Source organism: Protopterus annectens, chromosome 16.part0, assembly GCF_019279795.1.
Source record: "Protopterus annectens isolate FY-2018-M chromosome 16.part0, PAN1.0, whole genome shotgun sequence".
NCBI lineage: Eukaryota > Metazoa > Chordata > Ceratodontiformes > Protopteridae > Protopterus > Protopterus annectens.
This window is the reverse complement of record NC_056750.1, coordinates 774,002,416-774,030,288: the sequence shown is the minus strand read 5'-3', so window position 1 is coordinate 774,030,288 and position 27,873 is coordinate 774,002,416. Positions and strand designations below refer to the sequence as shown.

Genomic DNA, 27,873 nt, shown 5'->3' with positions numbered 1-27,873 from the left:
GTTTGCAGTCATTGGTGAACTTGGTTAGCCATAGTCCTCCTGTGTTTGCCTGTACTTCTAAGAAGCATATGCCGAACAGTAGTGGTCCCAGGACGGAGCCTTACAGGACACCACATGTGACGGTTTTAGAGTCGGACCTGGAGCCCGCTATTCTTACCTTGTGAGTTCTGTCTGTAAGCCAGTTGGCAACCCATCTCGTGACGTAGGGGGTTTATGTTCAGTCTGGTGAGTTTTTCTGTAATACCCGAGTGTGAGATGGTGTTGAAAGCCTTGGCAAGGTCAAGGTAGGCTGTGTGAACCACCTTTTCCGTCATCTATGGCCTTGGTGACTGTCTCGAAGAAGTCAACCAGGTTTAATAGGCATGATCTGCCCTTAAAGCCGAACTGGGACGGGCAAGTGTTTGGAGGTTCCCAATGTCTTTATTAATGAGTTCCATGATGATGCGCTCCATAGTCTTGCAGACCAGGCTAGTCCGGCTTATGGGGCGATAGTTACCAGGGTCAGTTGTGGCCCCTCCTTTGTGGAGAGGAATAACTGTTGCTGTGCACCATTCTGTGGGCACGTAGCCTGTGTGGAGGCTGAGGTTGAACAGCATGTGTAGGTGGGGGGGGGGGGATTGGTTTGTTCTGTAGTTAGTGCAAGACACAGCCTGGGACACCTTCTGGCCCCATTGACACTGTGTTTTTGGCTTTTGAAGGGCTGTTTTCACCTGTGTATCTGTGATTTCTGAGACACTACACTTTTCCGGTATTGTTGTGGGCCCTTTTGGGGTTGAGAGGGGTGTGAAGTTTGCACTGAATCTATCTGCCAGGATGGTGGCAATATCAGTAGGTTCAGTATATTTTGTGCTATTTTGCACTAGTTCAGTGCATATCTGTGAGTTGCCACTTAGATTCTTAACCTAGCTAAGGAAGGCCTAGCTAAAGAAGGCTTTGTGGTCATCTTTTGAATCATTGGCTATTTTTTTTTTCGAAGTTAGCCTTGGATGATCTTATGAGGGACCTTAGTTTCTTAATGATACTGATCAGGGATGTCTTTCCTTCTTGGGATTTGCTTTTTTTCTAAACTAGTTTCCTCCTATTATATAGCCTGTTTATGGCAGGGGTCCACCAGACTGGTTTCTTTCTCAGAGGAGAGTGAGTCTTGGTTTTGCTAGGGATGGCACTATCCATGCATCCTTGTAGATGCTCATAGAGTGCATTTGTAAAGGTTTTTGCATCTTTGGCAGCGTTATCCTTTAGCATGGGGGCTTTGAAACTTACCACCTTTGTCTTAAGTAAGGTGAAGTTTGCTTAAGAAAAGTCTTTTACTGTGGTTTCCTTAGTTGAGGGTGGTGGTGGGGTGTGGACATCCGCGGTGATTAGTTTATGGTCTGATCTAACCAGTGATTGGTTGACTTCTGGTGTGGAACACCTGTCACCCATGTTGATGATGACCAGGTCCAATATGTTTTCATCTCAGGTAGGGGAGTTTACCAGCTGATCCAGGGCATTTGAGTTGATGAATTCCAGGAAGCTGTGGGCCTGGGAGTTTGTACTCTAGTAGATTTCCCAGTTAATGGTAAGGTAATTGAAATCGCCCAATATCAGGGTGTTCGGTGGGAACTTTATGTTTTCCAGTGATTCCAGAAAGGTAGCATGGTGGTCCTGGGTCATGGAGGGTGATCTGTAGCAGGCCACAATTTGCATTGCAGATTTGCCCGATGCTAGTTGCAGATGGATGATCTCAGAGGTATCATGCTGCGCCACTAACCTGAAGGTGTAGGCATCCTTGATGAATATGGATACACTCCCTCCTTTTGTGTTTCGGTCTGTGTTCTGTGGCCGAAACATGTGGTATGAGTTGTAGCCCGGTAGTACTGGGGTGCTCTCTGGAGCCTTGAACCAGGTTTCAGTTACTGCACAGATGTCTACGTTCTCCATAATGAGGAATGCTTCAAGCACATGCATTTTGAGATTTAAACTCCTGGCGTTGAGTAGCATAACCCTCAGTTTTTTTGTTAATTGTGTTGTTTACAGCGGTGGGTTTGACTTTTGAGCTTTGCCTAAAAAAGGCACTATGGAGGCAGCAACAGCCTTGGCCAGTATTCGAAAGCCTAGGGGTGACAGGTGCAAGCAGTCTCTTGCGAAGCAGCGCCACTTATCGAGCATATCATCCCATGCTGACAGACACTGGATCCCCTTTGAATGACGCCAGAAGCTTAGCCATTTGTTGAAATTGATCATTTTTTTTTTCTTTATACTGAGGTATCATTCTTGGTGAGGGCAGGAAGCTACTCCGGGTCAGGGTCATACCAGCCTGGACTAAATGATCAGAGAGCTCTTCCATGTCTCTCTCCATGTAGTCCAGGGAGATGCATCTCAAGTCATTTACACCAACATGAACAATGACAGCGTCATATTTGTACTTGTTCTGGAGTGACCTGAGTGCTTGTGTTATGTAGTGGATTCTTGCTCCCGACAGGCAGCTAGCAGTAATCTTCTGCTTGTCCAGCCTAGTGAGTGGGATGTCAGTGTGCCTGACCTATAGAGTCACCTATTACTAGTGTGTTAGGTATGTTATTTCACCTTAAGGGCTGTGATTGCGTGGCACACTGATTTTGTGTTTTGTGTTGTCTGGTTTGTGATGGGAGGTGCAGGTTGTTTGAGAGTCTGCTTTGGTGGTCCCTGATGCTTTTGCAGGTTTTTATTTTGAGCCTCCTGGTATGATTTTGTGTATTTGTGTATTTTTTGCCAGTGCTGGTATAGTAGGTCTGTGTGAGGCTGGAGGTGTGGTGCAAGTGTTAACCACCTCCTCTTGACGGTCTGTTCTAGTCTTGGGTGGAGACAGCTTAGCCTCCAGTTTGGCTGTATAATTGCATCTCTCACATATGTTATTGTTTTGGTAGGAGGAGAGGGTTGTCTGTGTACATGAGGCAGTTGTAACATTGCTTCAGGATACCCAGATTCACCACCTCTGTCTGTCAGCCTGGGACCACATGCTCGACAAGCCGCATTGCTTCGCAAGAGACTGCTTGCACCTGTCACCCCTAGGCTTTCGAATACTGGCCAAGGCTCTTGCTGCCCCATAGTGCCTTTTTTAGGCAAGGCTCAAAAGTCAAACCCACCTCCATAAACACAATTAACAAAAAACTGAGGGTTATGCTACTCAACGCCAGGAGTTTAAATCTCACCTGAGTACACCTGAAATTACCCTTTGGTCATGCCTGAATAGTATGGTGAGCTGATTAGTCCCTTGGTTGGTGAGGGGTGAATAAAGAGCCTTGCCCTGCTGGCTATCAAGTGTCAGGGTATATTAGTGCTTGCTATTAGGTCTGAGCAAGTGCTGGGCTGTAGGATGCTTTTTGAGTGCTTAGGTTGAGAGTTAGACTAGTTTCAAGGGAAAACTGAAGAGACTTAGTGGAGCTGGGAATAATTTAACCGTAACTAACCAGCGCTGCCCGGAGCGCAAAACTCTGCAAATGCGGTTCTTATAGCAGGGAAATGAAAGAGATGGAAATTAGCCCATAATGGCCAATAAACTAACTTATGGGCTGGAACCACTCCTCCAGGGACAGATAGGCTGCTCAAAGCTCCCCTCTCTCACAGGTGAACAAAGAAACTTTCTTCTATCCAAGTAAGGTATGGGCAACTCAGAAACTAGTAATAGTTCTTAGATCTGCTAGTTCTCTCCTCTCCTGCACTTTTACTAGCTTATTAGTTTAACACTTTGCCAGACTTCTTGTAGCAATTATTGTAGCACACAAACGTGCTACCAGCAGTAAACATTCTACATGGAAACAACTCCAGTACTTATTATTAATGCCCACCCCCTCCAGGCATGTCTAAAGGTCAGTTCTCTGTGCTTTCTCCTATTAACCTGGTGAACTTGAGCATCCTGAAGCAATGTAGCAACGGTCTCAGGTACACTGACAACCCTCTCCTCTTACCTTCCATCACACAGACTTGCGAGAGATGCACTAGGATATCCAAATTGAAAGCCACGCACTCTCCATCCAAGATCATAATAGCTTGTTAAGAGGAGAAGATCAACACATGCATCGCACCACTTGGAACACACAACACTCCAGAAGACACACCAGCACTGCCTTCACATAAAAACACAAACCACGCTCCCACCTTCATGGAGGCTCTCAATAAAAATCTACCCAGATGGCAGAGACCTCCAAGGCAGAAATGCACTCGACCACCACAACACTAATTACGAGACCTATAACTCTCCTAAATAGTGTGCCACTCAACCAAAGCTCCTAAGGCAAAACAGCATGCCCAATACACTTGTCATCGGTGATTCGATAGTGAGGCACACTGATGTCCCAATCACTAGGTTGAATAAGGAGAAAGTACCAGTCATTTTGCCTGTCAGGTGCCAGAATCTGCCACATAATGCACGCACTCTGCTTCCTCATCTTCTTTCGGCTGTTCCCGTCAGGGGTCACCACAGCAGATAAACTGTTTCCATTTCTTCCTGTCCTCTGCATCTTGCTCTTTCATAACAACCACCTGCATGTCCTCTCTCACCACATCCATAAACCTTATCTTAGGCCTTCCTTTTTTCCTGCTACCTGGCAGCTTCATCCTTAGCATCGTTTTCCCAATATACTCTGCATCTCTCCTCAGCACATGACCAAACCAACGTAATCTTGCCTCTCTGACTTTGTCTCCAAACCTTCCAATCTGGGCTGACCCTCTAATATACTTATTCCTAATCCTGTCCATACTCGTCACACCTAGTGCAAATCTTAACATCTTCAACTCTGCCACGTCAAGCTCTGACTCCTGCCTTTTTGTCATTGCCACTGTCTCCAACCCATATAACATAGCTGGTCTCACTACCCTCTTGTACACCTTCCCTTTCACTCTTACTGGTACTCATCTGTCACAAATCCTGATACTCTTCTCCACCCACTCCATCCTGCCTGTACTCTCTTCTTCACCTCTCTTCCACACTCACCATTACTCTGAACTGTTGGCCCCAAGTATTTAAACTCATCCACCTTCGCCACCTCTACTCCTTGCATCCTCACCATTCCTCTATCCTCCCTCTCATTCACACACATATATTCTGTCTTAGTCCTGTTGACCTTCATTCCCCTTCTCTCTAGAGCATATCTCCACCTCTCTAGGGTCTCCTCCACCTGTTCCCTACTCTCACTACAGATCACAATGTCATCTGCAAACATCATAGTCCACGGGGACTCTTGTCTGATATTGTTTGTCAACCTGTCCATCACCATTACAAATAAGAAAGGGCTCAGAGCTGATCCTTGATGTAATCCCACCTCCACCTTAAACGAATCCGTCACTCCAACCGCGCAGACCTCACTGCTGTCACACTACCATCATACATATCCTGTACCACTCTTACATACTTCTCTGACACTCCCGACTTCCTCATACAATACCACAACTCCTCCCTAGGCACCCCGTCATATGCTTTCTCTAAATCCACAAAGACACAATGCAACTCCTGAACAACTCTGTACTTCTCCAACAACACTCTCAAAGCAAACATCGCATCTGTAGTGCTCTTTCTTGGCATGAATCCGTACTGCTGATCACTAATCATCACCTCCCTTCTTAACCTAGCTTCCACTACTCTTTCCGATAACGTCATGCTGTGACTGATCAGTTTAATCCCTCTGTAGTTACTACAGCTCTGCACATCACCCTTATTCTTAAAAATCGGTACCAAAACACTTTTTCTCCATTCCTCAGGCATCCTCTCACTTTCCAAGATTTCATTAAACAATCTAGTTAAAAACTCCACTGCCATTTCACCTAAACACATCCATGCTTCCACAGGTATGTCATCTGGACCAACAGCTTTTCTGTTCTTCATCCTCTTCATAGCTATCCTTACTTCCTCCTTGCTAATCCACTGCACTTCATGATTCACTATCCGCACATCATCCAACCTTCTGTCCCTCTCATCTCTTCATTCATCAGCCCTTCAAAGTACTCTTTCCATCTGCTCAACACACTCCTCGCTTGTGAGTACGTTTCCCTCATTATTGGCTTCCTCAACAACCGGTACAAATATGACTGTGGTGTTGTACATGTGGGTGTGAATGACCCGAGACGTACTTCCCTGGACTACATGAAGAGGGACATGGAGAAGCTTTCTGATTATGTACCCCAGGTGGGTAAGACCCTAGACCTGAGCAGCATCCTACCATCACCCAGAGTGATACCACAGTACAAGCAGAAAATGATTGATTTCAACAGTTGGCTAAGTTTCTGGTGTCATTCTAAGGGGATCCAGTATCTGTCTGCTTCGGATGACATGATTGACAGACCTCAATGCTTTGTCAGAGATGGCCTGCATCTGTCACCTCTGGGCTTCCAGATACTGGCCAAGGCTCTTGCCATTCCTGTAGTGCCTTTTTTAGGCAGTGTTCCAAAGACCAAATTACCACCCTAACAGCTACAAACAAATGCAATCTGAGGGTCATGTTGCTCAATGCTAGAAGTCTAAATCTCAAAATGCATTCACTCAAAGCACTCCTTAAATTGGAGAACATCAACATTGTGCTGTGACAGAGACCTGGTTCAAGGTAGCAGAAAGCTGCCCTGCTCTACCAGGCTACAACTCATTCCACACTTTTCGGCCCTAGAACTTGGACCGAAGCTACAAAGGCAGTGGCGTTTCCATATTCATAAAAGATGCGCACACCTCCAGACTGGTAGCCCAACATAACGCATCTGAGGTACTTCAGGTGCAGCCAACATTGGGTAAGACAGCGATTCAGTTTATAGTCTGCTATAGGTCCCCAACCATGTCCCAAGACTCACACTCCACGTTCCTAAGCACCCTGGAGAATATTAGGGTCCAACCTAACAGTCATACTGGGCAACTTCAACTACCCCTCCATTAACTGGGAAAACTTCTCATGTACCAATACATTTGCCCAAAGTTTCCTGGAATTCATAAATTCCAATGCCCTGGACCAGCTCGTTCTTACCCCCACTAGAGGTAGCAACATCCTTGACCTGGTCATTATTAACATGGTTGACCGTTGCATTGCTTTACACCAATAGTCAACTCCTCCCTGGTTAGATCCGACCACAAACTAATCACCTTGGAAATCAACATCCCTCTCACCCCTCCACCCCCCGCAAAGGTAACCACCATGACATAATTCTCCAAAGCTAATTTTCTTCTAAAAACAGAGGTGGCTAACTTCACGGCACCCATGCAAATGGAGAATAGTTGCATGACTGCCAAGTCATACACCAGTGCACTGTGCAAACCCAAATGCACGGATCTTGCCATACCCAATAGAACCAAGATGCTGTCCTCCAAAAAAGGATGCCAATCTGGTGGTCCCCTGCCATAAACAAGCTGTACAACAGGAGGAGGAAACTGATGCAGAATAAGGTGAAGTCCCAAGACTGGAAAAACTCTTATCAGCCTCAGCAAAAAGTTGAGATCCCTCATCAAATCCTCTAAAGCTAGCTATGAAAACAATTGCAGCAGATAGTAAAGACAACCACAAGGCCTTCTATAGTTATGTAAAGGATCTCAGTGGCAATACCCAGATTTGCTCTGAGCTACTGCACAATGGTACCTCTTATACAGAGCCAACAGATATTGCCAATATACTGGCCGTCAGATTCAGTGCCAACTTTACCCCTCCCCTCCTTACAATAACAGTCGATTGCCAGGCACCCAGTATTACTGCTGCACAGCTTAAGGCAACACTGTCCAAGGCCAATAATACAGCTTCTATGGGACCTGACAATATCCCTGGCTGTGTTGTGCATGAACTACAGAGTGAACTGGCACCTCACCTGTGTGCCCTGTTCAATCACAGCCTCACCTCAGGCTTTGTCCCTACCGAATGGCAGACTGCTACAGTCATCGCTCTCCACAGAGGAGGAGTGACTACAGACCCTGGGAACTATTGCCTCATTAGCCTGATGAGTCTGATATGCAGAACTATGGAACGCATCATCATGGACCTAATAAACAAGGATATAGGGAATCTCCAAACTCTGGATTGTACACAGTTTGGTTTTGTGAAGGACAGATCATGCCTGCTCAACTTGGTTGACTTCAGGTCAGTCACCAGAGCTGTGGATGAAGGCAAGGTTGTTCATACAGCCTACCTTGATCTGGCCAAGGCCTTTGATACCATTCCCCACTCAGGAATCATAGAAAAACTCCTATATCACTAGGTGGGTTGCAAACTGGCTCTCAGATAGAACCCACAGTGTGAAAGCAGCTGACTCCAAGTCAGACTGCTGACCAGTCATGAGTGGAGTCCCACAGGGTTCGGTCCTTGGTCCTCTCCTGTTTGGTATCTACTTCTCAAGTCCAGGCCAACATGAAGGGACTCTGGCCGACAAAGTTCACAGATGATTGCAAGTTGGAAGCTATTATTAACTCCCCAAGTGATCTTGACATCCTACAAAAAGGCCTCACTGAGACCCACGACTGGTGTTGGAACCATGACTTAAGCTCAATGCCAAAACATGTCATTATCATCCCGTTTAGGAAAAACCCAGTTCCCTTGAATTACCACATTGATGGTAGTCCACTGAACACAGAAGGCTTTATAAGAGATCTGGGAACACAGGTTGGCGGCAACGTCTCTTTTGACAACCACATCGCCACTGTGGTCAGAAAGGCTTTCTATGTGGCGCATCTCATTACTAAGGGTTTTGCTTCCAGGAAGAAAGAGGTTATTGTCTCCCTCTACTCTTGCCTCATTAGGCCAGTCATCGAGTATAGTGCCCCATTTGGCATGTACCCCTCTAGACACCTGCAACAACTGGAGAGGCCACAAAAGTACCTCACAAAGAGGATCCTAGGCCTTAAGCACTTGTATACGGGCAGACTCAAAAGAAACTCCATCTATCCTCTGTCTCATATAGCCTAGTTAGGGGCGATCTCTGCTTGACTTACAAAGCCATGTCTGACCTAGCTCTGTTAGAAATGCTACATCTAAAGAAATCCCAATCCCTCCGCACCACACCCTCCAGTGACCTCATTCTCATTACCACAATCAACAGAACATGCTGGAGGGACAGGTTCATAACCCAGAGACTGCACATGCTATGGAATAGACTTCCCATGCATGTCAAGCAGAGCACCTCATTGGCGCTCTTTAAGAGAAGTCTTGATGAGTGGATGGGAAATAGAAAATTCACCCCGGGGATCACTCCAGTAGCTCTACTCTACAGAGGCACTGGGAACTAAGGTCTGGTGGCCCAATGCCAGGGTAATCCTATGGGCTAGCTTTGTAAAGGCTCCAGGGCCATTAGACTAGTACACCCCTATGAACCAAGATCAGTGATCATAAGATTTTTCTCAAGTCAAGGTAAGGATTTAGTTTTAAAAGCTGCATGGACTAATTACCCAGTTAAAATTAAAGGAAATACTCTAAGATTTGACATTGACTATTCTACATTAGTGATGTAGAAGAGAAAAGCGTGTATGCCACTTGTTAAAATCTTAAAGGAAAACAATATTAAAGTGCAGATCTTGTTTCCAGCAAAAATAAGGATTTACCTTCCAGAAGGAAAGAAATGTTTTAACACCTTAGAAGATGCAATGGACTTTATACAGAAAAATAAAATCCAAGAAAAACAGAAGAAATGGGCTGGAAGCTATCAACTTCTTTGAAGAGAAGTGCAACAGGAGATGGTTGGGTAATGAGACAAAAACAGCAAAAAAACTGAAAGACGAATGAAAATCAGTGTATTTCTTGGTTATGAATTCTTATTAATTTAAATAAGTGCTTGAATACTAATAAACAGGTGCTTGAGCTTACTTTTAACAAGGTAAATCATTTTTCTTTCTTTCTCTCCCTACTTCAAATGGGTAGCAGTTCCCTTTTTAAAATGTTAGTTTGATTCTTTTAGCTATATATGAAATTAAAGCCGCTTATTTTCACTTAAGAGTTTAAAAGGTTAAACTATTCATCTTATTAAAAGTAAATCATTATTATGATGAAAGTTGTGTTAGGTGACACTTTTTGATATATTGGCGTAGTTGAGTTATATACTATTAAATGTAATACAAGATGAGACAAATTACACTAAAGAGGCATGTTACTTTCTGGGTTCTTGAAATGGTCCAGTAGTGTGATATTGATAGTATACTTGACATGCAATAGCACCCAGGAAAGAAGTGATGTATTATAAACTAAATATAAAAAGTGTAGATTTTTACATATATAAAAGTTACTGTGCGAGTTTATAAGTTATGACAGTCTGCTTTATATTGAGCATCTCAATACAAATTGTGCTTGTTAAATCATTAAATGTTATTTCTTTGAGTGCAATGGCTTTTTGGTGGTTTGATACTTTGAGATTTTTTTTGTTGTTTTTTTGTGGTTTGGAGGGGTTTGAGGGATTGGTATGTAGTGTGGAGGTGGCATGGATTCACTTGTGGGCATTTTTATGCGAATTGCAAGTGATGGATTGTTCAGTTTCAAGCCCTTATCATGAAAACCAGCTTGAAATAACTTGAGTTATGAGAACTTTTGTGATGCTGCGGAAGAGCTTAAATTCTAAGAACTGCCTGTGTTACTTTTTCCTGTCTAAAAGCAAATAATCATATTTTGAATCATATGCTACGATGTCATTGAATGCAAGTTAGATGATAAGCAAGAGACAGTTAATTGCATTCTAAACCACTCTGTTATTAAATAGTTCTGAATGCTTGCTACTGACAGTATACTTGAAATGCAGTAGCACCCAGGAAAGTTATACTATGATATAAAGTATAAAAAAATGTATAGTTTCTTACATACATAAAAGTTATTATTGGAATGTTATCAAATAATTAAAGTAACATTCACACTGTACAAGTTAAACCTGGATCATACAGAGCTGTCATTTTTGTCAGGCAAGTTTATATTCTCTGTCTCCTTTAATAAACGACAGTCTGCTTTATGTTAAACATGCCACACAAGTGGTGCTTACTGAATCATTAAATGTTATTTCTTTAAGTACAATAGCTTTTTAGTGGTATATATACTTTGAAATGTTTTTTATTTTTTTATTTTTTTTTATTTTGGTGGTTTGGAAGGATTTGAGGGGTTGATTTTTATTTATTTAACAATTGTTGACTGGGTCCAACTAGGACAAAGCCTATTTTCATTTTAGGCCTGGGGAGAAACGCTCCAGGTGCATGTCTTTGGAATGTGGGAGGAAAACAGACTACCAGAGGAAACTTGTGTGAACGCAGGGAGGACATGCAGAGTCCACACCGAAAGCACCCCAGCAAGATTCGATCTGGAGAACCTCTTGCTGTGAAGCAACAACATTAACCGATGCACCACTGCACCGCCAATCGCAATTGATGTATGGAGTGGAGGTGGCTTGGGTTCACTCGTGGATGTTTTTGTGTGAATTATAGCTGATAAACTGTTCATTTGTAAGCCCCTGTCATGAGGACAAGCTTGAAGCAGATTAATTAGAATCATGAGCACTTTTGTGATGCTGCAGGAGTTCTAAAATTCTAAGAACTGTCCAGGTTACTTCTTCTGTCTAAAAGTGAATAATCAAAATATTTTGAATCATATGCTAAGATGTCAGTGAATGCAAGTTAGATAATAAGCAAAAGACAGCGAATTGCAGTCTAAATCAGTCTGTTATTAAATGGTTCTGAATGCTTGCAGTATGTCAAACCTGTAGAATGACACTTCTGATACAAAACTTAATATCTCAGAACAAATTATTATGGATTGTTTGAATCTAAAAGGGAATATTTTTCAATGTTTGTTCAGATACTATTAGACATAGCCTTTAAAAAAAATAAGATCAGTTCTAACAGTAGTACTAGATAAACCAGGATCAGATATATAAGGGTAAATATAACTGTTCTATGACACTCTACACTAGGATTATAGCTAAAATATAAAACCTATGAATATAGTAATAGTACAAAACATAGTATACAAACAGAAATAGAAAGAGATCAGAATAAGTAAATATGTATATAGTTAAAGAATATAAATGTGTACAAGGGCGGGAGGTTTGCATAGTGGTTAAGGTTTTCATCTTATAAGTACAAGTTGCAGGGTTTGATTCTCAGATGGGGTTATTAGCTGGGCTTGGAATAGCCCACAAGGACAGTTAGCCTGGTACTAATTTATGAACTTATGATCCTATGTACAACTTTACACATAATAAATAAAACAGAAAAAAATATGTAAAATCATCTGACCTATAAATAGATATGAAACTAACAACTGGCTTCCTTCCTATCATAGACAAGAGAAATGACGTGAGGTACAGAGAATGACTATTGTAGAGAGATTCAGTTTGGTCAACTTGTAATAAAAATTCTGAACACCTGTTTAACTTTTCTTATTCATAATAACTCACTTGACGGGCTCTTAAGATGATGCTTACTAAAAAAAAAAATGAGACACATTAATATGAATCAGAAGCATGAGCTGAGCTTTGTTATTCTGATGGAGAGTTTGAGAAGTAGTTTGTTCATCATTTTCAACAACCTAGGAATACGTTATTCCATGGTAGAATGTTTTAAGTTATATCATTAGATAATTTTTATTTCTTTCAAAAGTTTTGTCCATAGTTGACAATTTCATATTGTTATATATAAAGTATATAATAAGTTCTGAAGATAAATGTAATTTCATCGTACATTTTTTTTCTCTTATATAAATGTCTGGTTTTAAAATGCATATCTATTAATGTTAATGGAGTGAATAATCTAGTAAAGAGGGGAAGTCTGTTGAAATACTTGCGGTTGCATAAAGCTCAAATAGTATTCCTACAGGGAAGAAATTTACTTAATAAAGATGTAAATAAAGCGTTCATTAAAGAATTACTTGGTTTTAGCAGGTTCTGGCTTATGAGCTAAAAGAAGAGACACCCTCGTTTTATGGAAGAACTCACCAGTAATGCCTAAAGTAAAAGATACATATGCTGATAAAAATGGTATGTTAAGCATTGTTATAACTGAATGGAAAAACTATATACATTTGTGAACTCTTGGATTCCAGGGTTGGAGCTAAATATGTCAAAAAAATACTTTGATACTGTAGCCTCTTACATGAAAGGTGAAGTCATAATGTCTGATTGTTTTAATTGTTTTTTTATCAGACAAAGATTCCACTGCAGATAGAAAGATGAAATTTGCATCTTCAGCCAAACACTTAACAAATGTTGTAAATCTGTTGAATTTAAAGGATATATATGAGCTAAGGAAAACAAACTCACTTCACTTTGCCCATTATTCATAAATCTTGATAAACTTTGTCTCAATCTGGTATCGCATATCAGAGAAGTTTCAATAGCTTCATGTCCATTATCTAACCACAGTGCTGTGATCTTATTTTATTTTAAAAACTGACAAGCTAATACTTCAGAGGAGATTACCACCGTGCAGTATTAAAATGAAAGGATTCAGGGATTGGTATATTCGCGATGAAGCATTTCCTAGAAATTAACATGAATGATGAAGTAACTGACATTGTCCTGTGGGATTCACTAAGGGCTTACTTAAATGGAAGAGTTGCACTCTGGTATATCAGTAAAACAAGAGAATGGGACAAAGAATTGAATATGTTACAGGCCAAAATTGATGCATTAAAGTTAAATCTAAAACCAAATGCCATTATCAGTCAGCCTGAACCTATAAATTTAAATACAAAATATGTTAAAATTCTAAATCATAATGTTTCCACAAACTTGGAGAAACTTAAACTTTAGGCCTATTCAGTAAACCCTTTAAGCTTGCATAAACTTGTTTTTATATCAAAGAAAATGAATAAACTAAGTATAAAAGAAAGTAGAACAGATATTAAAGGTATTCTTGAGGGATTTAAAATATTTTATGAAATATAAATAATACATATAACCTAGATAATGATATAGTTGAAATTTTTCTAAGGAAAAATACAAATAATAAATTAACAAGTGAACAAATACAAAAATGTAATGAGATTTTCAAGGTTACCAAGGACACCCCATGCCACTTGTGTTGAAATCCTGTTATGGTAATTTTTTATGGTCTTTTTTTTAGCTGTCTGTCTCTCTCAAGCTGTATATAAGATCTGAGGGGAGTTAGGCTTGGTGCATTACGGTTAGGAAAAGAGCCCAAGTGCGTGTTCATCACAATGAGCTGGAGTAACAGCCGAGTCAGATCTGACTTTCGGATCTTAACCCATATTGTTGATGAAGAATGAAGATGGACAACACAGATGGAACGTTATAGTAAGTACTTAACTTTTTAGCAAAACCAACCTAACCAAAGAAGGAATGTGTTCTGCCATTATATCTTACTTTTGATGTCAGGAATCATATGGTTTAAATGTTTTATTGTAAACCATGGAATTTCTCACATCCCTAGATTGTTGCTGAAATCTATCTGAGCACATCTCTGCTGCACCTTTGTAAATGCCATTGACCTATAGGCAGGTCATCTGTTCTCTAGTTGGGTGGCAGATAGATGCCATACAAGCTTGTTTCTAGCATAATATTTCAGTGTTTGGCAATCTGTATCTAGCTTAAGTATTTCAGAATGCTTTTCCTGTTCAATAGTATTATTCATAGGCTGCATCTTGTAATAGCTTAGATGCAGTTATCTTGAGCATGTTTGTTTGTTTATTTATTTTATTTTACATTTGTTGACCGGGCTGGTCCAACTGGATACATGTCCATTTTCAGTGGAGGCCCGGGGAGAAAAGCTCTGCACTACAAAATAGTATTTACAAGACATAAGTACATTGTACGTTTTAGCTATTATAGAGGTATTTCCTATTGTCATATTAGTAGGGTGATTCTTACTGAATAGAGCTATGAATATAGGTACAAAGATAATAAGAAGATGTAGCACAACATTGGTAGTATTGTAATACAGGGGAATGTTTAAAACTATGTAAGGCAACAATGCACACTATTGAGCAATAGTCACACCAATATAGTTTGCTAGTAGGCTAAGTTAGCTAGAAAAACACAATACAGCAATCAAGTCTCTGATTGTAAACCAATACCAAAGTTAGTTATAAAAGTCACCCATATGATGTTTGTTAGTAATTCAGTTAGTTATTAAATAGTTCACTATTAATAGGTATATTGATATGCACACAATTATAAGTAAGAGGTAATTTTGCTTGTGCTGGTATGTAGAGAGGTGTCATCATATAAAGACTGGTGTTTAGTCTGGATTAGCACAAGGCCATAACCAGTGAGATTTGAGGTATGTTTTAAGTTTGGTTTTAAATAGGGGAGCTGAGGAAATGGATATAAGGTGATCTGGGAGGGAGTTCTAGGTTTTTCCCACTGCGTTGGAGAACAGAGAGTCACCAGCCAGATTGTTGGTTTTATTTATTTGCACTAGTAATTTGTTTGATGAGCCGTAGGATCTTTAGGTTATAGTAGGGGAAGATTAGGTTGGTGAGTATGGGAGTCTTTGAAGGTTGGTATAGTATCTTTTGGACTATTGTTAGTTGGTTCAGTAAAATTAGATTAGACAGTTCTAACCAGCCTAATTGTTTAAGATTGTTGCAGTGATAGGTTCTGTAGGTTGAGCCAGTTGCATATCTTGCTATATTATTGTAGGCGATGGAAAGTTTGTTTGTATTGCTTTTGCATAGTTTAGTGTAGATAGGGGATGCGTATGTAAGGGTTGAGATTAAATGGGTACGGGCAATAGTGGACCTGGCTTTGGGGGTTAGAAAGGGTTTGATTCTGTAGAGGGAACCTAGTTTTTTGTTAATAGTTTTTATGGTAGTGTTAATATGGGGCTCAAAGGAGAGGTTATCAATTAGTACCCCAAGTAGTCTTGTGGTTGGTTCTGGAGATATTTCTGTACCATTAGTTGAGGTGACACTGAAGTATATTGGGGAAGTTCTGCGCGTGGGTGTGAATAATAGCATTTTTGTTTTTTTTTTTGGATTGAGAACGATGCAACGGTCAATGAGCCATTTCTCAAATACGTTAAACATGGTTTGTGTTAGAGACTGAAGTAATGATTGCGTCTTGGCTGAGCATACTAATGTGGAATCATCTGCATACTGAATACAGGTGGCTTGAGGTATGACTTTGTGCAGGTCGTTTGTGAAGATTGAAAAGAGGAGGGGACCGAGTATGGAGCCTTGAGGAACTCTGAGGGTTATTGGGAGGTGGGAAGGTTTAATACAAACTTTGCAAGGTACTGCATCATTTCTAAAAACATCAGTAGTGCTTCTTTGTCTTTTGGATGTGGCATGTGTACAGTAACTTAGATCTTTTCTGGCTACTGATTTGGAAACCCTGATCTTAAGATATGATCCATACATTTTTATTTTGCTCTACTTCAATCACTTTTTCAGGTCTAGATGACTGACCAATGCAATTTTTCTTGGTTTCCAACAGTGACCAGACTGTGAAGGAAAGCTCCACTCTAGCCCAACCCTTTACCCTAACAATGCAACTTACCTTTTAAAGTCATTTTTGTAGCATTACCACTGCACAAGACAGATTGATTCCCAAAAACTCACACACACACACACACACACACACACACACACACACACACACACACTAAATTTATCCTCCAACCTAATCCTAAACCACATGCACACACACACACACACTCCCACATCCACTCCGCAATCAAAAAACACACCAAAAGGTAGGTCTCCTCTAGACACACAACCGCTTCCTCAGCCCCTATACCAGTCAAACCCTGACATTCACCTTCCTGCTCCCTTCCCTTATGTATAGTACTCCTCTGTTCAAAACCCCCCACCTTGGCTTACAATCCAAACTTGAATCTTGCTACCACAAGATCTCAAATTTGCAACCAATTAAAAAAACTCATCCCACCACTGCCACTCCATTCTCACCCTCAGTTGGCTTGAACTACCCAATTACCTCTGTTACCTACAATTCACCATTGCCCACAAGCTCATCTCCATCTCTTATTACATCCTTAAAACTTTACATACCCAACCGGCCACTTAGATCCACTAACCAAAATCTCCTTGAGGTCTAAAAACCAGCACGACCTCCTGGCCATCTACTACTGTCCTACTCTTTAGCAAAATAGTGTAACTTTCTGGACCTCACCTGTGCAGCCTACCAAACCTTACACATTTCAAATCTCAGCTATTCTCTCATCTATCAGCCAAATGGGAATGCCCAAGTTGCGCTCCAACATAAACCCCTCTCAACCCCCCTCATTTCTACCCTGCACTGAAATCCTAACCAATTACCACTACTGTTTGCTTCTTCTCAACCTAAAACAATCTCTCCCCTACCTGGGACTGATTTTCTCTCTGCTATCTAATGTACTATACTTTCCATAACAAATATTCTGGTACTTTCTCCATGCTAAATAGTTCACCTAACCTGCAAAGGGCTACTAGCAATTTTTTTAAATGTTACCTTACTAAGAGCTTATTGACAAAAATGTATTTTCTGTACATATTCAGCTTACCCATTTATTTTAAATGTTAATTCACTAAGTGCCTATTTACATGATGTATTATTCTTCTGCAAATGTTTAAATGTTCTGTACGAATCTTTGTTACTCTTTTGTAAGATGCGACTTGAAATAACTTGGAGCTTTTCTCCCCGGGCCGCCACTGAAAACGGACTCTCTATGGCCCAGTAGACTTCCCCAGTCATCAAACTTAAAATAAAATAAATAAATGAAATGTCACACAAATTTGTGTCAGCCAAGTCCACTGTAACTATATTTTTCGGCTATACTTCATTTGACTGCCATCTATTAGGGAACTGACTATTTTTCTCCCGCCTGTTTTAATTTGTAAGGTCCTTTTACAGGATACCTTTTACCTTATGGTTCTTACACTACTCTTCATTGGGATATTTATTTAATTCTGGGGGGTGGTGCTCATACGTTTTCCTTTTTAGCCAGCTGCATATGCAAAATTAAGTATCTGTCCTAAAAGAAACTCTCAGTTGCCATTACTTGTGCTAAAACAGTTCCAGAATTGCCGGCTCTTTCTGCCTATTGTGCATGTTTAATTTTCTAATTTAATTCACTTTCTGTCCTTTGGACTTCAGTACTGTTGCCCAAATTTCTGAAGAACTGCAGGATGGAAGGGTATAAACATGTCTCTTGAATAATGCAGGTGCTGTTACTGTGTTATCACGTCTCCTGCATATTGGCTTAATAAAAACTTATCTCTTGCCTTGTAGTCACATTTCCATTGTTGGTGTAATGGCAGCTATATTGTTTCACTGTGTGCTGTAGCTGAAGGGAATGAGTTTATGTAAGCAGGCTGAGCCAAGTTTGCTACTGCCTCTGTACACAATATCATTCATCTTTATAGATTCAGAGTTTACAAGGCTGAGTCATTCAGTGGACCACAACACACAACCTTGCCAGTATCCATCCTATTAATGTCCCTCCTTCCTCAAGGTAGGTGAAACAACTCAGACCTGTAATGGTTATTGGCACCCATCCAATCATCAAAAGTTGGTCTTCAAGGAAATGATGGTAGCTGTTTTATAAGTAACAGAAGTTTTTCCAGATATGGGGAGGCACTGAGTAATAAATCTGTTCCTCCTTGTTGTTGACAGAAATTCAAGTCTTTGTATTTTCACTGCTGCTGCTGTTCCAGCTGAAGTCCTTAAAAGTTATGGTACTAGAAAGGAAAAGACGAATCACTAATTTGAATTATGGTCCATTTAGTAAGAGGCATGCAACAACTCCAATTAATTGATAGACAGTTGAAGTCACCCATGAAAAAAGAGATGTTTTTATTCATGGGAAGTTCAGGAAATAGGTTTAGAAATCTTTTGTGGTCCACCAGAGAGGCAGAAGATGATCTGTAGCAGGTCGCCATCCATGTCTGTAGAGGGAAGGTGACTTGTAGCAGACAGATGATTTACCTTGTTTAGGGTAATTTGAGTTTCATTAAGTTCTATTTGTTGGTAATAGGAAGTCTGTCTAGAGGTCTCTGACAAGTGTTGTTGCTCTGGCATAAGTTTCTAACAGGTTTGAATGCTTGATAGTTGCTGAAATCTACAGAGGGAATGCTGTGTTCACACTGAAACTGAACTTCTGTAACATCACACATGCGGATATGTTCAAGTTGCAGGAGAGCCTCAGTATTTGGCAATTGATTAAGATTTCTGGCATCAAGCAGAGCAACGTTGATGTGATATGAACTGGAAATTACTGCAAACCTTTTTGTTACTTAAAAATGTCCACAAGGTGAGCTTTCCCTAAAAAAGACACTAAGGAAGCAGCAAGTGCTTTGGACAGTGTATAGAATCCATGAAACAAAACCTACAGGCCATCTTTGGCAAACCAAGTTGGACTGTCAATCCCATTGTCCCAAGCTGATCTAGAAGATTTTCCTAAAATGATACCAGTTACTGAGCCAAATTTTAAAGCCAGTTATCTTGTCTTTTTGTGTGGGCATCATCCAGGATGAGGGTAAGATCCCAGTTAAGAAATTTTGCATTTGACAAATAGCAAGCTCCAGTATGGGTCTACTCATCTTTCTACTTGGTGCTTCCCAGGTTATTCATACTGGCATGAGCCACCGCAAGGTTGAAGGCATATTTTTGTGATATCTGTGGGATTGTACAGCCTTCATGACATCAGTTGTGCATTAGCAAACTGCACACTAAGGCAAACATCTTTGTATACATTATGTATTTTTCTGCTGTGTTAAACTAGTTGTATTACATGTGAAATAACTTATGAATTCATGTGTGTATATCCTGTTTTGAACTTGTGTATTGTAGATGAAAGAGTGTATATGTATATTTGAATCTCATTTTTCTTGCCTATCTTTAGATGTCTACGTTTGAGAATTTCAGCTTTTATGCCTGTAATTTGCAGCTGTATCATAGGGAGCCCCCTCCTTAAAAAAAAAAAAAACAGCAGTCAAAGATGTACATGATGTGTCCTAGCTGTCAGTCTTCCTGTTTATAATGCAAAAACTTTTAAGAGCTGTAACTGTAACTTGTGGGTTTTCATGTACAGTAGTGAAGCCAGTAAACAGAAAGCTTGGTATACTTCTAGTTTTAGTCACTATACATGGCAGTATCAGTACTGTTTCACAACAGAAGAATTGCAGGTAATTTCTTTGGATTTCCACTTTGATATTGTTTTCGTTAGGTACATGGACTTTGGAAGAACTAAGTGAAACTTTGAAGGTTCCAGAAGGGTCACTAAGGCGAAAAATGGCACTGTGGCTGCAGCAGGGTGTGTTGCGTGAAGATTCTCCAGGTACCTTCAGTGTCATTGAGGAACAGCAACAGGATAATGTAGAGAAAGTCGTTCTTATTGATAGTGATGAAGAGGAGGAGTCTGCTATGGCATCACAGGCTGACCAGAAAGAAGAAGGGTTACAGGTAACATATATAGTTCATGAACATATTCTTGCCGTGATGCACCCAAATATGCATGCCTCAGTGCTTCTGCATTTTCCTTTAACATAGTGGTTTTGTGTTCTGCAGTACATATGTTTATGCAGAATCCTGAGTGTATAGTTACACATTAATGGATTTAACTAGGGTAGTTGTAGACGTATCTCTGTGGTATCCAGTAGCAGTGGGAGTTCGGTGTGTCTTGGTGCATGTATGTACACACACAGAGACAGATTCAGTGCATTTAGTAACACAGTGTATTCATATATATAATGGCATCTGGTCATTTATCACAATTTACATATTTACTTTCACTTGTGTAAACCAGTTGTTCTTTTAAAAATATGTAACATAAAGTGAAGCCTTGGAGTTTTATACCAGGCAGAACAGAGGCAAGAGAGACAGCTGAGGGATTCATCAGAACTTTGAAGGGCTTTGAGAGGAAAGGGACAGTTTGGTTTGGGACTAGTTGAAACAGAATTACATGATGAGCCATTGGTTTTGTTTCTTTTTTGTATGGTATAATGACATATTCGTATATTCCAAACTTAAATTTCTACTTGTATGACTTTTCTTTGCATTTTGGTACCTTTACAGTAAGAGATTGTGTACAGTGTCTATATGATGCAGCTTTCTGCAGTAGTGCCGGTTAGTGAAGTAAGAACCGGACTGCTGCAGGTGACTTTTGTGGTGGCAGACTGCATGCCTTGGTTTATTATGTACTGAGGTAGGGTGTAACAATGCAGATGTCCTTCAAGAATGCAACTGCAGTCATAACATATGGGTTGTCCTGCCTCAGGCAGCCCTCGGTCGGCCGAATTCCAAAGTCTGGGTCCGGCGTCGGCTGGTGTCGCCTCCTCTCCGTCACAACGGCTGGAGTATAAAGGCATCGGCCGACGCCATCTTTAGTCTTTCTTGCCGCGCGGTGCCCGAAGCAGAAGCAGTTCGCAAGTGCTGGTCGGTCAGCTCCTGTGTTTTCAGTACCGAAGTCATCTAAAAGCTAAGTACCCCGTTGGGGAACATTTATTCTTGCCTCAGCCGATGTCAGAACAAATTGAGAAAGTTAATAATTGTTTGTCTTGTGGTAAACAAATACCTCATAAGGACTTCCATTCTCTCTGCCTGGGTCCAGAACACGACATCTCGGCCTGTGCTGCCTGTGCCTGCTTTAATAAGCGCACTCTCAGGCGCCGGGCAGAATTCGCCGAGGACTTCTTCGGTGAATCTTTTGCATATATCATGCCGTCGGAACAACAGACAACCCAATCTGCTAAAAAATGCAAGGACCGGGACCGACATCCTCGGCCCGCATCCGCTACCGATGTTTCTCCTAAACCCTCTGCTAGCGCTCCGGCTCCTTCGGAAGTGGTAAATCTACCGCTCCAGGCCGACGACACAGCGCTTACACGACCTTCGGTGTCGGAGATCTCTCTGGTGCCGGTTGTTGATTTTCCTCTGGAAACCGAAGTTCTGGACCTACCCGACACCATTCCTATGGACAAGGTAACGCCTGCATGTGGGGCTGCTAGGCCTCCTGTTTCCATGTCCATCAAGGCCTTTGCATGTGCTAAGGCCGCCAGTCAGGCCAAGGCCCATCCTAAACCTGCCCAGGCCCCTTCTGATAAGCAGATCATGTCTCTGGCTGCAGATCTTATTTTCCTTATCAGGGGGTCTCAGCCTCATCTGGACAGGGGTTCTCAGCCACCTGCAGAGAAAAGGCCTAGAACTGAGCAGGCGGACGACCTCTCCTCGGATGAAGCCTCTGGGGATTCTGAGCATTCTGACACTCAAGAAGAACCCTTCCAGGCCTACGAGGACTCTGATGCTGAGGAATCTATTCCCTCTGCCTCCCCTCCAGAGGATTTCTCATTTGGGGAAGTTCTGCATTCCATGAGGGAACATTTTCAGTGGCAGGGTCAGGAATTCTCTGACTCCAGGAAAAGGCTACGTACTTTCCTCAAGCTCCCCCAGCACAGACATTTGGCTATCCCTCCAGTTTTGGATGTTTTGGATGATGTTTTCTCTGACTCCGGTGCCAACCCTGACTCTTCCTCCTGCTCCTGTCAAGCCGGACAGATATTATAGGGTCCCTGACACTCGCAAGCACCTTTTTAAGGCCCACTCTGTGGATCTAGAAACTATTTCACAGGGCCCCAAGGGAGTGACTTCCTCCTCTGCCAAAAACCCACTGACAGCTGACAGAGAAGCAAGGTCCCTGGAGAGATGGGGTAAAAAAGTATATACCTCTACTACCCTAGCCATGAGGTCTCTTAACTGCCTTTTTCACATGTTTCAGTACCAAGATTTTCTCCTGGATGATTTACAGAAAAAGGTAGCCTCTTCTGAGCCTATTGATAAAAAGGCACTGCAGGATCATATACATAACACTCACCAGGTTAATAACCATTTTCTGCAGTGTGGTTATGATGCACTGGAAGCTTCATGTAGGGAAGCTATGACTGGGGCTGTAATACATAGACATGCTTGGTTGAAGGATCAATCTTTGCCTGACCATGTTAAAGTAAAGTTACTGGATGCACTTTTGGAGAAATAAAAGCTTTTTGGTGCTACTGCACAAGATGTATTGAAATCCATAGAGGAAAAAGCAAAGTCAGTACAGACAGTCAAGGATTTCCTTCAAGTTCAGCCACCCAGATTCAGCAGAAACTGGCCCTCGAAGAATTGGTCCTTCCCCGGCTCTGACAAGTTTCAAAGGGGAAAAAGCAGACGAGCCAGGGGTATAGGGCAATACCGTGGATCTTACAGGGGCCGTCAATGGCAACCTCCAAATCAAAGAGGTGGCGCAGACAGTTCAGCTGCACCACAGGGATAATCACAATGACTTCACTTTCGTACCACCTACAAAGGTTCAAAGAGAAGCACCTTTGGGCGGAAAATTAGCCTTATTCTCACAAAACTGGCATATCTTAACCAAAGACAATTGGATTCTGGATTTGATAGACAAAGGCTACAGATACTACTTCCACACATTACCAATAAGACAAGGCATGCCAAACCTGCCACATCATCAAAGGGCAGAGGCACTCTCTCAAGTTTCCAAGCTATTAAGTATAAAAGCAATAGAAAGGGTTCCTCCTCAGGAGCAAGGCCAGGTATTTTATTCAAGACTGTTCCTTGTTCCAAGAAAAGAAAACAAATGGAGACCCATACTGGACTTGTCAAATCTAAACACTTTCCTCATTGTGCCAAAGTTCAAAATGCTGACGTTGCAGCAACTTCTTCCCATGCTGGGCAAGGGGTCTTGGCTGGTCACTCTGGACCTCAAGGAGGCATACCTGCATGTCCCAATCAGACAAAGCTGCAAAAGATACCTCAGATTTCTTGCAGGAACAGAGCATTATCAATTTTCAGCATTGCCGTTTGGCTTGTCTACTGCACCCAGAGTGTTCACGAAATGCCTGGTATCAGTAGTGGCACACTGCAGACAGCGGGGGATTCAAATATACCCCTACTTGGACGACTGCCTCATACAAGCAGACAACAAACAAACCTTAAAAGGGAATTTGGACTATGTCATGCATCTACTGCAGGCCTTGGGATACACAGTCAACATTCAGAAGTCAAAATTACTACCATCCCAACAGATTACATTCCTAGGAGCCAAACTGGACACGGAAACACAAATGGCCTACCTCACAGAGGAAAAACAGCAGCATTTACCAGAGTACTTCAAAGGCCTAGCAAAACTTTCCCAGCTGACTGCAAGGGAAATCCTGTAGGCCCTGGGTTTCATGGCATCTTGTATTCTTCTGATACCTTTGGCAAGACTTCATATGAGAAAGCTGCAATGGTATTTAAAAAACTTATGGTCTCAACACAGCAACAGCCTAGAGGACATAATCCCACTTATTCCATGCCTGCAGAAGGAATTTCTATGGTGGGCTCAAGCCAGTCAACTAAACAAAGGCATGTCTTTCAACAGACCTCAAGCAGGCCAAATGATCACAACAGACGCCTCAGACCATGGATGGGGGGCGCACATAGAGGGCAGATGCATTCAAGGCCTATGGACGCCAAAGGAAAGACATCTGCACATAAACCAAAAGGAGATGTTGGCAGTGATACATGCCATCGAGACTTTCGAAAAATCACTACAAGAAGGACATCTGCTAATAAGGACAGACAACACCACTGTCATGTGGTACATAAACAAGCAGGGAGGCACTCATTCTTATCCCCTCTGCAGACTAACAATGCTTCTCTGGGAAAAATCCCTGAGCCTGAACATACACTTAAAATCCCAGTTTGTACCAGGCAAGGACAATGTACTGGCGGACAATCTGAGCAGAAATTTCATGGATCCACACGAATGGATGTTGCACCCTCACATTTTCTCTCAACTGACAAGGACATGGGGAATACCGGACGTAGATCTTTTTGCTTCCCACTTAAATCATCACCTGGAAAAGTTCTGCACAAGGACTCACCACCCTCTAGCTTGGAAAACGGATGCTCTCTCCTTCAGCTGGAATTCTGTAAAAATGTATGCATTCCCTCCTCTGCCTCTGCTGACCAAGGTGATACTGAAAATAAAAGCAGAACAACCAACAGGCATCTTGATAGCTCCAGACTGGCCAAGGCAACACTGGTGCCCACTGCTATTGACCATAACTCGGACCAAACCATGGCCTCTGACCCTATGGCCCCTGCTCCTATGGCCCCTGCTCCTAACGCAACACAATTACAGGGCTGTTCATCAAGACCTGAAAACATTGCATCTGACAGCCTGGAGACTTCCATGACTTCAACACCTAACTCTCTTTCCAAATCTGTTCAAGAGATCTTGCTGGAAGCACGCAGACCTTCCACCAGAAAAACCTATTCAGCCAAGTGGAAGAGATTCAGCATCTGGAATGCCAAAAAGGGTCAGGACACAGAACTACTGAGTATTCCTCAGATATTGGAATACTTGGCAGACCTATTTCATACTGGATTCTCATACTCCTCAAAGATTCATGCCTCAGCAATCTCAGCAAAATACAACTGTGACCCTCCAGTGTTTTCGCGTCCTCTGCTAAGACAGTTTCTAAGAGGGATAAAGAATATCAAACCTCCCAGAAAACAGCCAGTACCTGCATGGGACCTCAACTACGTGTTGGAAAAACTAACTCTTCCTCCCTTTGAGCCAGCAGCATCCTCAGAAATGCAATTTCTTTCATGGAAGACGGCCTTCTTATTGGCAGTCACTTCTGCAAGAAGAGTTTCGGAGATACAGGCACTCATGGCAGTGCCCCCCTTCCTCATTTTTCATCAAGACAGAGTCTCCCTAAGAACCAATCCTACATTCATGCCAAAAGTTATTTCCAGGGTGTGTCTAAATCAAGCTATTCATCTGCCTACATTCTTCCCCAATCCTCAAAATAGGGGGGAAAACTACTGCATACTTTGGACATACACAGACAACTTTGCTACTACTTGGACAGAACTAAGGCCACCAGAAAGTCTGACCAGCTGTTTGTAGCCTATGCTGCTAGAGTACAAGGAAAGGCAATCTCCAAACAAACAATTTCAAAATGGATTGGACATTGCATCAGATTTTGCTATTCTTTTCATGGAAAAGGTGTGCCAGTCAATATTAGGCCACACTCCACCAGAGCTATAGCCACTTCCACAGCTTTCCTAAGAGGAGTGGCAACAAAGAACATTTTAGAGGCTGCTACATGGAGCTCCGTGCATACATTTACCAAGCACTACCACCTGCCATTATACTCCAGATCCCGAGCAGGCTTTGCTTCGGCAGTCCTGCAGGGGATTATAGCTACACCATCCTTATCATAGTTCCATCCACCCCCAGCTTGGCTATGGTATTCAACCCATATGTTATGACTGCAGTTGCATTCTTGAAGGACATAGTACAGTTTTGTACCTACCATAAATGTAGATGTCCGATAGATATGCAACTGCAGTCGGATTTTCCCACCCTCCTACCCCTCTGTATCCTTCTTTTTGGGTCCCTACCCCTCTACACTTCAGCTGGGGGTATCTCCTATGGTGTATCTGTTTATTACTGTTGTGCATGCTTGGGATTATTTTTTATCCATTTACCAAATTTAGCCTTCCTAAGTGGGCACCTGACATCTGGGGCAAGAAAGACTGAAGAAGATGGCGTCGGCCGATGCCTTTATACTCCAGCCGTTGTGACGTCGGAGAGGAGGCGACACCAGCCGACGCCGGACCCAGACTTTGGAATTCGGCCGACCGAGGGCTGCCTGAGGCAGGACAACCCATATGTTATGACTGCAGTTGCATATCTATCGGACATCTACATTTATGGTAGGTACAAAACTGTACTTTATTTTTCACAAGGGAGTAATATTTTTCTCTGGCCATTTTGACATAATTCTACTCATAAAGACTTCCATTGGAATTGCCACTGAAACTTGTGAATCGAAAGTGGAAAATACAGCACAGCTATAAAAAGAACAAGCCCATTAACATCTGTTACACACTTGTTGGTACTCATCCCTGTGAGGTTTACTTTAAACATGTGTTTGCTTTTATTTATTTATTTTTTGGCACTGTCTTCCTTTATCTGTCATGTTTCCCTTGGATTTTGCCACCATGCCCACTGCTAAGGATCAGTAGATGTAGCAGAATACCCTTGGAAGAAGCCAGCACCCTTCTTACTGGAGGGGGTTGTGAATCATCTATTGTATATTAAAAGCCCCCCCCCCCTTTATTAGTGCAAGGACATGTAGTGACCCAGACTTGTAGGGAAATGCACTTTAGAAACTTGGAAACAGGTGCACACCTTGTTACTGGTTGTGACATACTAATGGCAGAAGGACTGTATACTGAAAGGCATAATAATGTGGGAAGACTGTTGCACTGGGGATTGTGCAACCATTATGGTATTGAAGTGGCTGAAAAACGCTGGAAACATGAGCCGCAAAGCATCACAGAAAATTATGAAGTCTACATCACATGGGATCACCCATTACCAACAGTTCAAAAGATAGATGCTAGAAAACTGGATAATAGAGGGCCATGAAAAGAAGACAAAGTAGCATTGATCACTGAAATTGTCACACCCAGTGACTGCATGTTTTGCGTACAGAGAGAAATGAAGTCATGAAATATCAGGATTTGCAGGCAGAAATGAGAGCAATGTGGAAGAAAAGATACCCAGACAGTTACAATAGTAGTAGGAGCAACGGGTCTTATAAAAAAGAATCTACAATCGTAATTAGATATGATGTCCTTCTATTCTCGTGTTGCAGTATTCATAACAGTAGGGAGATGGCTACCTGCACCACCGGACATCCGGCAAGTATACCAACGTCTTAGGATAAGAGGTACGTGCAACATTGCATGTCAGAGCCATAAACTGACGTCTGCACATACCCAACCCAGAACTTTTCTGCCACTGTGATCTACAGACCTCTGATCACCAGTTCCGGGTATCTCTTTGCGCATTTGGCTTTGGCTGTCTGCTACAGATAAGTACCCTTTTGGGTTTTTGATTATATTCCTCCTTGCTTTCTAGGCGCACATGTCAGCTAGGAAAGGAAAGTGTGCTTGTGAAAGACA

General features: G+C 41.9%; 1 protein-coding gene across 1 annotated transcript in view; it reads left to right on the top strand.

Annotated features, from left to right (window-relative positions):
- ANAPC2 (anaphase promoting complex subunit 2) overlaps positions 1 to 27,873 on the top strand; it is a 1,102,972-nt gene that overhangs the window by 983,781 nt on the left and 91,318 nt on the right. Inside the window, 1 exon segment of the mRNA XM_044058339.1 lies at positions 20,072 to 20,307. Within this exon segment, the coding sequence (XP_043914274.1) occupies positions 20,072 to 20,307 (236 nt within the window).